Consider the following 12,980-nt stretch of genomic DNA (forward strand, 5'->3'; position numbering starts at 1 on the left):
AAACAAAACAAATGAACAAAGGGAAAAAGAGAAACCAGGAAACAGATTCTTAACTATACATTTTTTTTTAATGTTTATTTATTTTTGAGAGAGACAGAGTACAAGTGGGAAAGGGGAAGAAAGAGAGATGGAGACACAGAATCTGAAGCAGGCTCCAGGCTCTGAGCTGTTAGCACAGTCCGACGTGGGGCTCGAACTCATGAACCGTGAAACCATGACTGAGCCGAAGTCAGACACTTAATCGACTGAGCCACCCAGGCGCCCCCAAGCTCTTAACTACAGAGAACAAACTGATAGTCAACAGAGGAGAGTTGGGAGGGGGTAGAGGGGGAACTAGGGGATGAAGATTAAAGAGAACACTTACAGTAAATGTTGTCATGAAGAGAAGAGAAGAGAAGAGAAGAGAAGAGAAGAGAAGAGAAGAGAAGAGAAGAGAAGAGGAGAAAAAGGAAAAGAAAAAGAGAAATGATTTTTTCTCTTCTGCTCTAATATGCTCTTAAACACATCTATTTAAATTTTAACTTTTGCCTTTGTTTTTCCATTCCAGATTTTCAATGACTGTTTTACAGATTCAGTGATCCCTGAACTCTGTTTTTGATTTCTGCAGCACTCATGAAATCAAGGCTAATTTGTCACCTAACTTTTATCTGAAACTTTATGCTGAACTTAGGCCCCAAACCACGCATAAAACAACGAATGTCTAAGGAAAAAAACACTACATGATATTGTTAATTTTGATGAATACATTTTCTCAGTTATCTTCTATGAATCAAGTTTTTGGTGTTATGTTTCAGAACTCTTTACCAGGTCCTAGATCCCAAAAAGTTTTTCCTACATCACTGTCAAAATTTGTATAGTTTCATATTTCAATCAGTGATCAATTTGAATAAATTTCTGTACAATGTGTAATATTTAGGTCAACATCATTATTTTTTCTATGGATATTTAATTGTCCCAGCACCTTTGTTTGGAAAGCCTATCCTTCCTACATCAAACTGTTGTTACACCTTTGTCAAAATCACGTGGATATATGTGGGGATGGGTGCTATTTCTAGTTTCTCTATCCTGTTCCACTGATCTATGAGTCTGTCCTCCCAATAATATAATGCAGTTTTGATTAATGTAGTCACATAATAAGTCATGAAATCAAATACAATGATTTCTCCCATTTCATTCTTCTTTTTCAAAATTGTTTTAGATATTTTAGGTCTTTTGCCTTTCCATATAAATTTCAAAACAATTACAAAAAAATCTTACAGGTATTTCAATATCGTGTTAACCGTATATTAATTAGGGCAAAATTGACATCATTAAAATCTTAAATTTTTCAATCCATGAACATAGTATGTCTCTCTGTTTAGTTAGGTCTTCTTTAATTTCCTTCATCAGTGTTTTATAGTTTTTAGCACACTAGTCCTATACATATTTTGTTAGATATATACCCAAGCATTTCATTTTTTATTATGGGATTAGAAGTGGTATTGTATTTTAATTTTAGCTTCCACATGTTCATTAAAATAAATCAAACTGAGAACTACACCAAAGCAAAAAGGCTTTGCCCAACAAAGGAAACCATCAACAAAAGGAAAAGGCAACCTACTGAATATATTTGCAAATGATACATCTGATCAGGGATTAATATCTGAAATACACAAAGAACATATTCAACTCAACACCAAAGAAAAAATGACCCCAAACAAGTAACTGGGGCACGACTATGGGCAGAGAACCTGAACAGACATTTTTCCAAAGAAGAAATACAGATGCCAAGAGACACATGAAAAGATGCTTAACATCACTAATTATCAGGGAAATGCAAATCAAAACCACAATGAAATATTACCTTATTACGTGTCAGAATGGCTACAGTAAAAAAACATGAGAACTAGTAAGTGTTGGTGAGGATGTGGAGAAAAAGGAACTCTTGTGCACTGTTGGAGGGAATGTAAATTGGGGCAGCCCCTGTGGGAAACAGTATGGAGGTTCCTCAAAAAATGAAAAACAGAAATAACATATGATTCAGTAATGCCACTACTGGGTATTTACCCAAAGAAAATGAAAACACTAGTTCAAAAAGATAAATTAACCCCTGTGATTATTATAGCATTATTTCCAACAGCTAAGACCCAGAAGCAACCTAAGTACTCATCAATAGAAGAATGGATAAAGAAGATGTGGGGTGTGTGTGTGTGTGTGTGTGTGTATGTGTGTATATATATATATATATATATATACACACATATATATGTGTATATACACATACACATACATATATATACACATATATGTATATATACACACATACACACATATATATATACACATGTATATATGTGTATATATAAATATACACATACACCCATACACACACACACACAGACACACACACACAATGGGATATTACTCAGCCATAAAAAGGAATGAGATCTTGTCATCTGTGACAACATAGATGGACCCAGAGAGTATCATGCTAAGTGAAGTAAGTCAGAGAAATACAAATCATATGATTTTGTTTATATGTGAAATCTAAAACAAAGCAGAAACAGACCTATAAATACAGAGAAATGGTGGTTGCCAGAGTGGGTGGGTGGGTGGGTGGGTGGAAAGGACACGCAGATGAAGGGGAGTGGGAGGTACAGGCTTCCAGCTGTGAAATGAATAAGTCATGGGGATGAAAGATACAGCATAAGGAATGCAGTTAATGGTGCTGTAACAGCGCTGTATGATGACTGATGGTAGGCAGCTACACTTGTGGTGAGCAGAGCATAAGGCACAGACTGGCTGAATCACTAGTACGTACATTATAGTGCATCAAAGCTAATGTCACATTGTGTGTCAACTACCCTTCAACTAATACAAACGACAAAGATACCAAATTGATTGTTGTGAGTTGATGCTGAATCCCGCAACCCTGCTGAACACACCTTCTAGTTCTAGGAAGTTTTTGTAGCTTCCTCGGGGCTTTGTACATAGACTATCAAGCCACCTGAAATAGGGAAAGTTTTATTTTTTTTCCTTTCTCTAACATCTTTTATTTCCTTTTCTTGCCTTACTGTGCTGCCTAGCACTTCCAGTATCATGTCGAATAGCGATGGTGACACTGTATATCCTTGCCGTGTTAACACTAAGTCTTTCATCATTAAGGAGGATATAAGCTGTAGGTTTTTGGTAGATGTTTTTCATTAAATTGAGCCAGTTCCCCTCTATTCTCATTTTATCACAAACGACCACTGTGTTGTTCCTCAAATCCCACGGTCCTTAGCCGGTCTGCCTCCTCTCTACCCTGAAGATTCATTTTATGTTTACTTTTCATACAATGTACAAGGCATTTAGCTGTACTTAGCAGGAAGAATAGGGGAAAAAAATAGATATACTCCGTATTTCCAGATGTGAAACTACAAACTTACTTTTTAAAAATATTTTGTCCAGTGTTCCTGGTTCTTCTCATTGGGTGGTCTGGTCTGCAACAAACTACTGTGTCATTACCGGACATGAAGATCTTGTTCTTTTTGAAAAATCCTCATGATTCACCCAGACAGCATTTACTTTGGTTTGTTCTTTATAAACATGACAACTTTTTTAAACCACTTCTTAAAGATTCATCACTCTACTGTCCCCTAAAAAAAGAATGTCAAAGAGACTGGAAAAATTCAGTGTTGTGAGCAAAATATGATGTTAGAAAATGTATCCTCATTGGAAATTACTAACAAAAATAAAACTGCTTTTAAAAAATGAAATGGATACTGGGTAGGAAAGTTATTTTAAAAATCTGACTGCGATGCTGTCAAAATTATTTATATATGTGCACAGCCATTCTGATCTATTTTTATCTTTGGCATAACATGTTCTATACACACACGCAATAATCTTCTCTAATGTTGTGCAAAACTTCTCACAAAAATAAAAAGCTTCATATTGGGTATTAAATTGATCTGACACGAAGATGAATTTCAGTTATACAGAAAAAGGCTCTTCATTACAGCATTGTTTGTAACAGGAAAAGAGTGGAATCAATCCAAGTGCCCAACATTAGGGCACCTGATAAAATAAACGATGGTACAGAAACAAAATAGAATACTATGCAGCCATAGAAACAATGGGAAAGCTTTCTGTATACTGACATAGAAAGGTCTCCAAAACACATTACTCGGTGAAAAAGAGAAAATGTCCAGAGCGTGTTGTATATTCTAAGGAAGAAGACTCTAGATGCATATTTGATGATGGCTGTATAGAGACACAGGAATATGTAAGCAACTAATAAAACTGGTAACTATGAGATCCCTCAAAATAAACAGAATTACTTGGATTTCTGCACCATTTGAAGATATTAGCTAGTTTATTCCCATGGGAAAGGAACTAGTTCAAATTTTTAATTTAATGCTGAATTTAAGACACAATCCACAATTCAAAGTTGAGCCTGAAACAGCTGCACTCTCTGGACTGTGAACCAAAGGGTCCTCACTGCATGTCGCTGCCACGCGGAACTCCACCACCGCAAACCGCGGTTGTTCCACAGCCACATGTCTTCTAAATGCCACTGCTGTCAGTCGTGTTAATCACAGAACCCTACCACTGGAAAGGTTCCCAACAAGCCACCCATCCCTGCCTTAGCCAGGCAAAAGAGCACGGAGGAGCCAGTGCAGAGTAATCATCACTTGTGAACAGACAAGATAAAGCTACCGATAATGCCACACTGCCTTCTTCCACTGACCTGACAACTGTCGTGTATATTTCCTTCCTGATGATGTACGTACAGACCCATGAATTGTCTAGAACCAATGTGTGGCCATCTGAACTTTAGTTTGTGCATTAGCTGTTATCATAATCTAGGATAAAATTTCAGGAATGGCAACTGTTCTGCCACAGCCTCATTCATACAAAATGGGTCTTGGGAAAAATGTTTTCTTTATGGTTCCTTCTTTAAATCTTGCTGCCTGAATCAAAGAAGAAAGCAGCTGGTCAAACTCATTTATCCTCAATAAAATAATGCAACATGGCAATGAACAGGCGAAGTCAGCAGCAAATTTCATCCGTGTCCTTAATCAAGGAATCAGTGCTATTTGTGATCAAATAAACATTGCTTCTTAACATTTGTTCTTCAGATAAATATTGCAAACCTAATTAGAGATGATCACCTTTCCCCTTCAATGTCAATAACTTGAAGGTAAGACTTTAAGGAATAGAAAACCCCAAAAATATTTTCGTTTCTTTGCACTTTTAATAATTACCTAGAAAAACAGTGGAGATACTCATTTAGGAAAACCACTACCACATACATGAAACTTGACGTCTCCTAATGAAAACAGGACTACCAATTTTCTCTACTGCAAACTGGCTATAGTACTTTAACATGTTCTACTTAATACGGGGCACTGAAGCCAGCAGCAATAATGCTGAGAGCCATCTTTCCAGTTTCCTCTCCCACTCAAGGGGAGAGAAAAGGAGGATGGGGTATTTAGTGCATTGGGTAAGAAGGGAGGCTGTGGAGTCTGAATGCTTGGATTTAAAACCCGCCTCCACCAGATCCTAACTGTGACTGGTGTGGTCTTTCAGCATCTTTGTGCCTCAGCATCCTTGTCTGTAAAATAAGAACAATAAAAGCACCGACATCAAAGGATTCTGAGGATTAATTAAAGTAATTCATGTAAACTGCTTCACATGGTACCTAGCTTGGTCACTGCCCAATAAAAAGTATCTATTTTTATTACTCTCTTACATGTGCCTTACGCTCCTGTTCCGCAAGACTGCTTGCTGCCATAACCACACTGTGCTTTCATCCCTCTGTGTTTTGTGCTTTTTGTTCTGAATCTAGACCACCCCATTGCTTGTTCTCTGGCCTGATGAAATCCTCTTCCCTTCCGTGGCCCATCTTGGAAATGGGCCTAACCAATCATGACTTGGCCCTGTTGGCTTGCACCTCCAGTGCTCTTTGTTTGCCGTTCTTTTATTACACTCATTATATTAAACCTGACTTTCATTACAGTAATTGATGACCTTGTCTCCTTCATGGGGAAGGATTGTGTCTTACTAGCCCATTTACTCTCCATAGTCTTTAACAATCCGCCAAGAGTGATTACTCAATGAGCATTTATTAGATTTGAAACAGTTGTGCTTACTTATGACAGTAAGCATAACATATTATACTACCTATGACAGCAGCTCTCTCATGGGATGCTTGCAAATGTTCAATGAGATGGCGCATGTAAAGGGCTACTAGCAAGTTTTATTATTTTATCGTTATCAACCACAGCTAAGAGTTCCTCAGGGCTCACCATGTGCCCGGCATGGTGGCTTTTCATTCCCCTTGCACAGAGTAGGTGAAATGAAGGTGCTTTTTAAATGACTGATGAAGAAAAATGGCGCTGATCCGGCAAATTGATAAGTAACTATCGGCTATATTATTAAAAAGCTGGCTTGGATAATGAAATTCCTGATATTTTACAGCATAGTTTTGAGGATCAAAATAATTCAAGACCTGAAAAAATATAACTTGCAAATCTTAGAAACGAAAGGTAGCATTATGCAAATGTGTGTACCCAGCGTTCAGGACTACTGAGGGTTTTGAAAACAGCACTGAGAACTTCGACATTCTCCATCTTCTCAACCATAAACCAGGCCAATAATTAGAACCTCCGTGCAGGGCGCTAGGACGAGTAAATCAGGCAGTGTGGTGAAGTGCTTATGGAAGTGTGATAAGTAAACACACATGCTGATCTAATTTGTTATTATCATAAGTGATGCTCTCAATTATCTAGTAAGTGAAGATCTAGAACCATGACCGATAAACTAAGTCCAGAGTTGATGCAGATGTTCTTAAGTCACACACTGTTCCCAACTCGTGACAGTGTGAAATCACTGGTAGGTCACTGCCCTGTACAGGATGATGGACGTGGATATCAATGAATAGCGAAAGGCCCAGAAAAGTATCAGGGAGGAGAATGTAAAAGCTTGGATAAGCCACATACATAACTGGGATAAGCATACATTCATTTCTAAAACTTCAGGAATTAAAATGCCTCTTCAGTTCCTGCAAACATATCAGTCTAGTCAAATGAAGAACACATTTTTATATTTTTGTGAAGTGCTTTCTTTTACATATTACAGACATAATTTTAATTCGTCCTTCTATTCATTTCGGCTTTTAAAAGTGGTAAAATGAGAAAATAAAGCAACAGAGATCCGAAAGGCAAAATGCCACAATGAAACAAGCAAACAATGTTTTCTTTTTCCAAGCATAATTATGTAAGCTGTTTAAAGGAAAAAAGCTACTAAAGCAATCATTTAAATAAAACTTAAAGGGAGATCTAGAAGTTCTTTTCAGTGAGTCTAATTTCTTGGTATCACTCTACAAATCTTTTTAAATGTAAGGATGTACAAAGCACGAAATTTTTAAAAATGATGACAAGGATGGAAACAAAATGTTTTGCAATGATTCAAATGTGTAATCTACTGCACTTACATGCATTTTTTTAAAAGAAATCTGTATATGTACAAGGCACCAAAATAATCATTTTCTCGAAATGATTCCAAGGCATTAATGAGATTTCCTACCAAAAAAAGAACTCCCCAGACTAAACGCCTAAGTATGCATATCATGTGCTTTTTACCAGCACAATCCTGGCTTTGAATGCTATGGAGACATAAATGAAAAGACAGAGGCCAAGGGGGGTGCCCCTCAGTTCAGATTTAGAATTGCATATATGGAAGATCAGGCTTTAAAGTTTTAGGTTCTACTGCCTAGTAAAATTTCCAAAATAAAACTGGGGAGACGCCCATTGGTTGCCAAATTTTAATTTTGCAGAGGAAAGGCATTACAGAAAACAACTAACATATATCATCATCAATAATTTATGAAGGAAAGGATCATTTTAATACCCGCTAAGCATAAGAAGCCCTAATTTTAGAATGGACAGTTTTATGAATTAAATCAATTTAAGTTGAACTCACTGTACAGTGGTCTTATTTTTTCTGAGTTGATGGGATTAGGAATGGTTCATCACTAAGAGAGGGCATAACACGGGCTAGCGGTCCCACAAAATAACTTGTTCTAATGTAGGATTTAGAATGTTCAATTTGTGATTACATTATCAGTGTCTAAATGTGACTCTCCTTGGGGCACCTGGATGGCTCAGTCGGTTAAGCATCCAACTTCGGCTCAGGTCATGATCTCACAGTTCGTGAGTCCAAGCCCAGCATCAGGCTCTGTGCTGACAGCTCGGAGCCTGCAGCCTGCTTTGGATTCTGTGTTTCCCCCTCTCTCTGCCCCTCCCCTGCTCATGCTTTCTCTCTCTCAAGAATAAATAAACATTAAAAAAAAATTTTTTTTAGTGTATTCTCCTTGAAAAACATGGTCACTGAAAAGACTGAATCCACACAGTGGAGCCTAACCCTCATTTTTCTCTATTCCTCCTTTGTTAGACCGAATCTTCAGAACACTTACTGGAAAACAGCCCCCAAATAGTTAAGCTCACTAGTGCACCAGCAGTCTTCTGACACATTCAAAGTGCTCCCTTGTTTCCATGTTATAAACGTGGACATGCACAGCCTGCTGGAGGTCCACGCGTGGCACAGACATCAGCTGGCCTTTCTCACAAGTGAAACGAATGAAGAGAGAGAGTCATGATGAGAAAAGCTGTGTCCAACCATTGGTTCCCAATATATCCCTAGTGGCTGAATTAAAAGAACACACCTTGAGACAGATTTTTTTTAATTCCCATTCATTTTAATAACGTTGGAATTTTTGGTTAATTAAGGAGATGTCATCAAAATTAGTTCATAAAATGGCATTCAATAAAGGGACCGATTTTGTTTGGAGGGTGTTTTTTTTAATGCAATAATAAAGCTATGATCACTCATATTACTAGGATGTAATATGGCTAAAACGGTTCAAGGACGTTCAAAGAGTCAGAGTATATAAATAAAACATCTAACAAAACTAGCCCAGATGTTCAAATTATTCCAAGCAGAATGTGGGCCCGCTCCCTGGTTAGTGGATTTGTGAGATCATAGTTTTTCATTCTCTACCCTTGTGCTGCCTCTGTATGGACTGTCCTATCGCCCAGCTGCGTCTTGACCAAATGGCCACACAGGAAGTACAGGAAGCATAGAAGTAAGAAAATCCTGAGCATTTTCATTTTGTTACTAATTGGGACACAAATTTTTAAAATTCTGTATTTAGAAATCTTGGCTAGAAAACATCTTTGGTGGTATAAATAGGCTTTAAAAACTGAAGCTTTTAAGAACAGCTGTACTGTGGACAGTGGCTAACAGTACAGGCTCTGAACTTATTAACTGTGTGAACTTGGGCCTACTATTCCATCTCCTTACGCCTCAGATTCCTCATCTCTAAAATGGAGACAAGGTCTCCATTAATGGTGCCAGTCTCATAGGGTTGGGAGATGAAATGGGGTAACATATTGAAGGCACTGAAAACAGAGCCTGGTGAATATATTACTCTTATTGCTACTACTTATTCTTAGAATCCCTGAAAAATTCACTGCATTTATGGAAGATTTTATACCAAAAGAGTTGAACACAGTTTAAGAACCCTATTTATCGATTCTGACACAGAAAATTTCATCAGATAAGGAATGTTCAGAGTTCAGAGAGTTAGGAAAACAGAAAATGCGTAATTGCAAAGAGACCGACCATGCTCTGCAATAAATGCCATCCGTTTAACGGGTCAAAAAAGAAACCTTAAGTTCCGTATTCTGGACACCTAGCGGGAAAACTGAGCGACAAGAACGTCTTCCCCCAGAAGCCAAACTTACCCCTTGTTCGTCCAGTTTCATGAGTTGCTCTGTGACTTTGGGAGTGTTGAAGGCCAACCTCAGGCACTGGACGTTGAGCTCAGGAATCACGTGCTCCAGCACTTCCTTCAGGGGCAGCCCTCTGGCTGTTGAGTGCTTCGCCGTTGAGGGAATGGCATCCTCCAGGACTGAACCTCTCAGGGTCATGAGCTGAAAAACAGACATGTGCTCCAGTGAGGTCTCTCTCGGTGTGGGAGAGGAGTAAACACATCACATGCTCTGAAGGCCTGGACTCAGATGCCCCCGAGGAGCCGGGAATGACTTCTCAAAGGCTTAGATACTTTGTATATGAAAAACAAGGCCAACACTTTGTTTTCTTTTTTTTTAAATTTTTTTTTTAATGTTTATTTATTTTTGAGATAGAGAGAAAGAGACAGCATGAGTGTGGGAGGAGCAGAGAGAGAGGGAGACACAGAATCAGAAGCAGGCTCCAGGCTCTGAGCTGTCAGCACAGAGCCCAACATAGTCTTGAACCCACAAACTGTGAGATCATGACCTGAGCCGAAGTCTGACACTGAACCAACTAAGCCACGCAGGTGCCCCTATTTTTTTCTTTTATAGAAAGAGAAAGAATGTGCATGAGCAGGGGAGAGGGGCAGAGGAAGAGAAGGGGAGAAAGGGAGAAGGGAAGAGAGGGAGGGGGGAGACAGAGAGAGAAAGACAGAGAGAGAGAGAGAGAGAGAGAGAGAGAGAGAGAGAGAGAGAGAATGAATATCTTAAGCAGGCTCTATGCTCATCATGGAGCCCCATGCCAGACTAGATCTCATGACCCTGGGATCATGACCTGAGCCGAAATCAAGAGTTAGACGTTCAACCGACTGAGCCACCCAGGTGCCCCAAGGCCAACACTTTCAAGAAGACCCAGACAAGCCCAAGGGAACTCAGAGTCAAGCCTTCCAAGGATATCTACTTTAAAGCCAAATAAAGTATTTCCTTCAAGAACTCAGTAAGATCTAGACCTTTATATGGCTTATAAAATGTCACTAACCAGGAAATTAAGAAGATATCCCAGAGAAACATCTGAAGAATGCTCAGGATTTACATGTTATAACTTTCTGATTTACAAAAGATAAGGGTCAAGTTTTAAATTTCATAACATATCATGGACAAGCATAAACTACTTATATCCCCAAATGCTACAAAAAGACAACGACTGTGGTTAGTACAGCAGCAGAGTCTACAGCACTGCAAATTACTTTAGATTTCCCCTTATTTCTAGAAACACTTTCCATTATTATGAAATAAACAGAAGCAAAGAAATTTCCCCGTGTAACGACGATTTGTTGGAGTAAACAAGAAGCCCAAAGCGGTCGCAATTCCCAAAAGGTGTTGCGTGGCTACGTTGTTAACATAACGTAAACACTGTATGTGACCTACGAAAAAAGCCCCACTGCACTGAACCCCTTTCCATGAAGCCTGTAGGTTACATGGGAGTGACAGGAGCTAACAGAGGAGGGCGTGTCGACAGGCAGGTGTGGCACGTGCGTGCGAGGGAAGAGACACACAACCGCGAATTCGGAAGGCTGTATTTACTGGGAAAGGGTAACAAGTTCGGGGCACAAGAGAGTCCAAAGGCAGAAAAGGGAGCATCATGGCTCAGAGCACAAGAAAAGGCCCTCGCGGAAGAGGTGGCACTGAAAAGGCACCATGAAACCTGGGGAGGATTCTGGAAAATGTCAGAGAGCAAAGGCACGGAGATGAGAGAGCACGGGGCGTGGGCGTGAAGGAGCCACGGCTATGGCGCAGACAGAGCTGACGACAGCGCAAAGGCAGGGTGGGGAGAGCCCAGAGCGGGCGTGTGCACCCATCAGGCTCCCAGGGGCAACCTCAGACCCTATGTGAGTGCGGAGGGTGATGCGTCCCTCAAGAGGAACCGCAAGAGGAAGAAGCCAGAGGAAGAAGCCGCAGGCAGACCATACGGTGAGCAGGAAGCTGCAAGCGTCCGGGAATCAGGCAAAGAGGGCATGATACGCGTCTAGCAGCAAAATGGAGGCCAAAGGAAAAACCACCAGGGAAGCAAAACCTCTAACATCTGCCAGATGATGCAGAAGAGGGAGGAGGGCAGGAAAAGCAAACTTGACCAACATCTTGCTCTCAATCCAAGAACAAGGTCCTATTCACGTGATCAGTATCTCTTCTTTCATTTATAAATAATTTGGTTTCAAGTAACACTTGTGTAAAAACACATCATTTTCCTATGACTTAATACCTAATCTGACAGAAATGGTTTCTCGGATTTGTTTGCTTGATTGTGTTTTGAGTTATGGGAAACCGCCGGAAGACCCGGGTACCGTGCTCCTCTGTCCCTGAGGTAACGTGCCTGGAGCCCGGAAGCTACAGAGGCTCCAAGTATTTTCAGCTGAGAAACCAAGCCCGGGAATGCTAATCCTGTAGCACAGGGAAGACTGCAGCTCACCTCCAGGAAGCCAAAGCAGAGGAGAAAAAGCATGACTCATTTTTTATAACTGGATCACTAGCATTACTGATATTTCTGTTAATGATTTCCAGAAACAAGGCGAGAGGCCTTAGGAGTCCCTGTGTACCTTGCTTAAAAACACTCACGTGTCACAAGGTTTTCTCCAGAAACTGTCAGCTTTACAAACACGTTGATGTTTTTCTGTTTGTGTTGTGCGCTGATGATTTCTATTGAAATGAAAGAGGAAGGACCAACATGCCTGTCAGGTGGGGACAGACCTCGAGAGAGGGTTCTATCAGAGGACTTCTGTTAGTTTCTTTGTATGAAAAGCCTCATTAAGATAGTACCATTAAACCACATTTAAGGATTACTTTCACCGGAAAGGAAAAAGTTCCACGAAAGCTAGGGGCACTCCATTAAATACACATGAGAGAGAGGAAGGAAAGAGAATGAAGGAAGGAGACAGAGGGGAAGGGAGAGCACGGCTGTACAATTCTAGGCATCAGCCATGTCATCGTGAACAACTCAGACAACAGTCCCCATCCCCACGGGGCTTAAATTCTAGTGGGGGAGACCGAAAACAAACAAAATAACAAGTACAGTGGGTGAGGTAGTATTAAATGTTCGTGAAAAAAGAAAGCCTCACATCAGATGTGAAATGGGATATGTGGGAGCAGAAATTTTAGATCCAGTGGCCAGGGAAGGCCCCTGTGGTTTAGGAGTCAAGGTCAGAAGGAAATGAGAAAGCTCCAGTC

General features: G+C 40.0%; 1 protein-coding gene across 7 annotated transcripts in view; it reads right to left on the reverse strand.

Annotated features, from left to right (window-relative positions):
• The window catches only part of SIPA1L1 (signal induced proliferation associated 1 like 1), a 367,173-nt gene that overhangs the window by 95,040 nt on the left and 259,153 nt on the right, over positions 1-12,980 (reverse strand). For all 7 annotated transcript variants that reach the window (XM_047079409.1, XM_047079413.1, XM_047079407.1 and 4 more), the window contains one exon: positions 9,771-9,959. In XM_047079409.1, coding sequence (XP_046935365.1) covers positions 9,771-9,959 — 189 coding nt within the window. The remainder of the gene's footprint in view (positions 1-9,770; positions 9,960-12,980) is intronic.

The sequence above is a fragment of the Lynx rufus genome, unplaced genomic scaffold, assembly GCF_022079265.1.
Source record: "Lynx rufus isolate CCGP_SWC_20201006 ecotype Redwood Valley unplaced genomic scaffold, mLynRuf1.p SCAF_17, whole genome shotgun sequence".
NCBI classification, from domain to species: domain Eukaryota; kingdom Metazoa; phylum Chordata; class Mammalia; order Carnivora; family Felidae; genus Lynx; species Lynx rufus.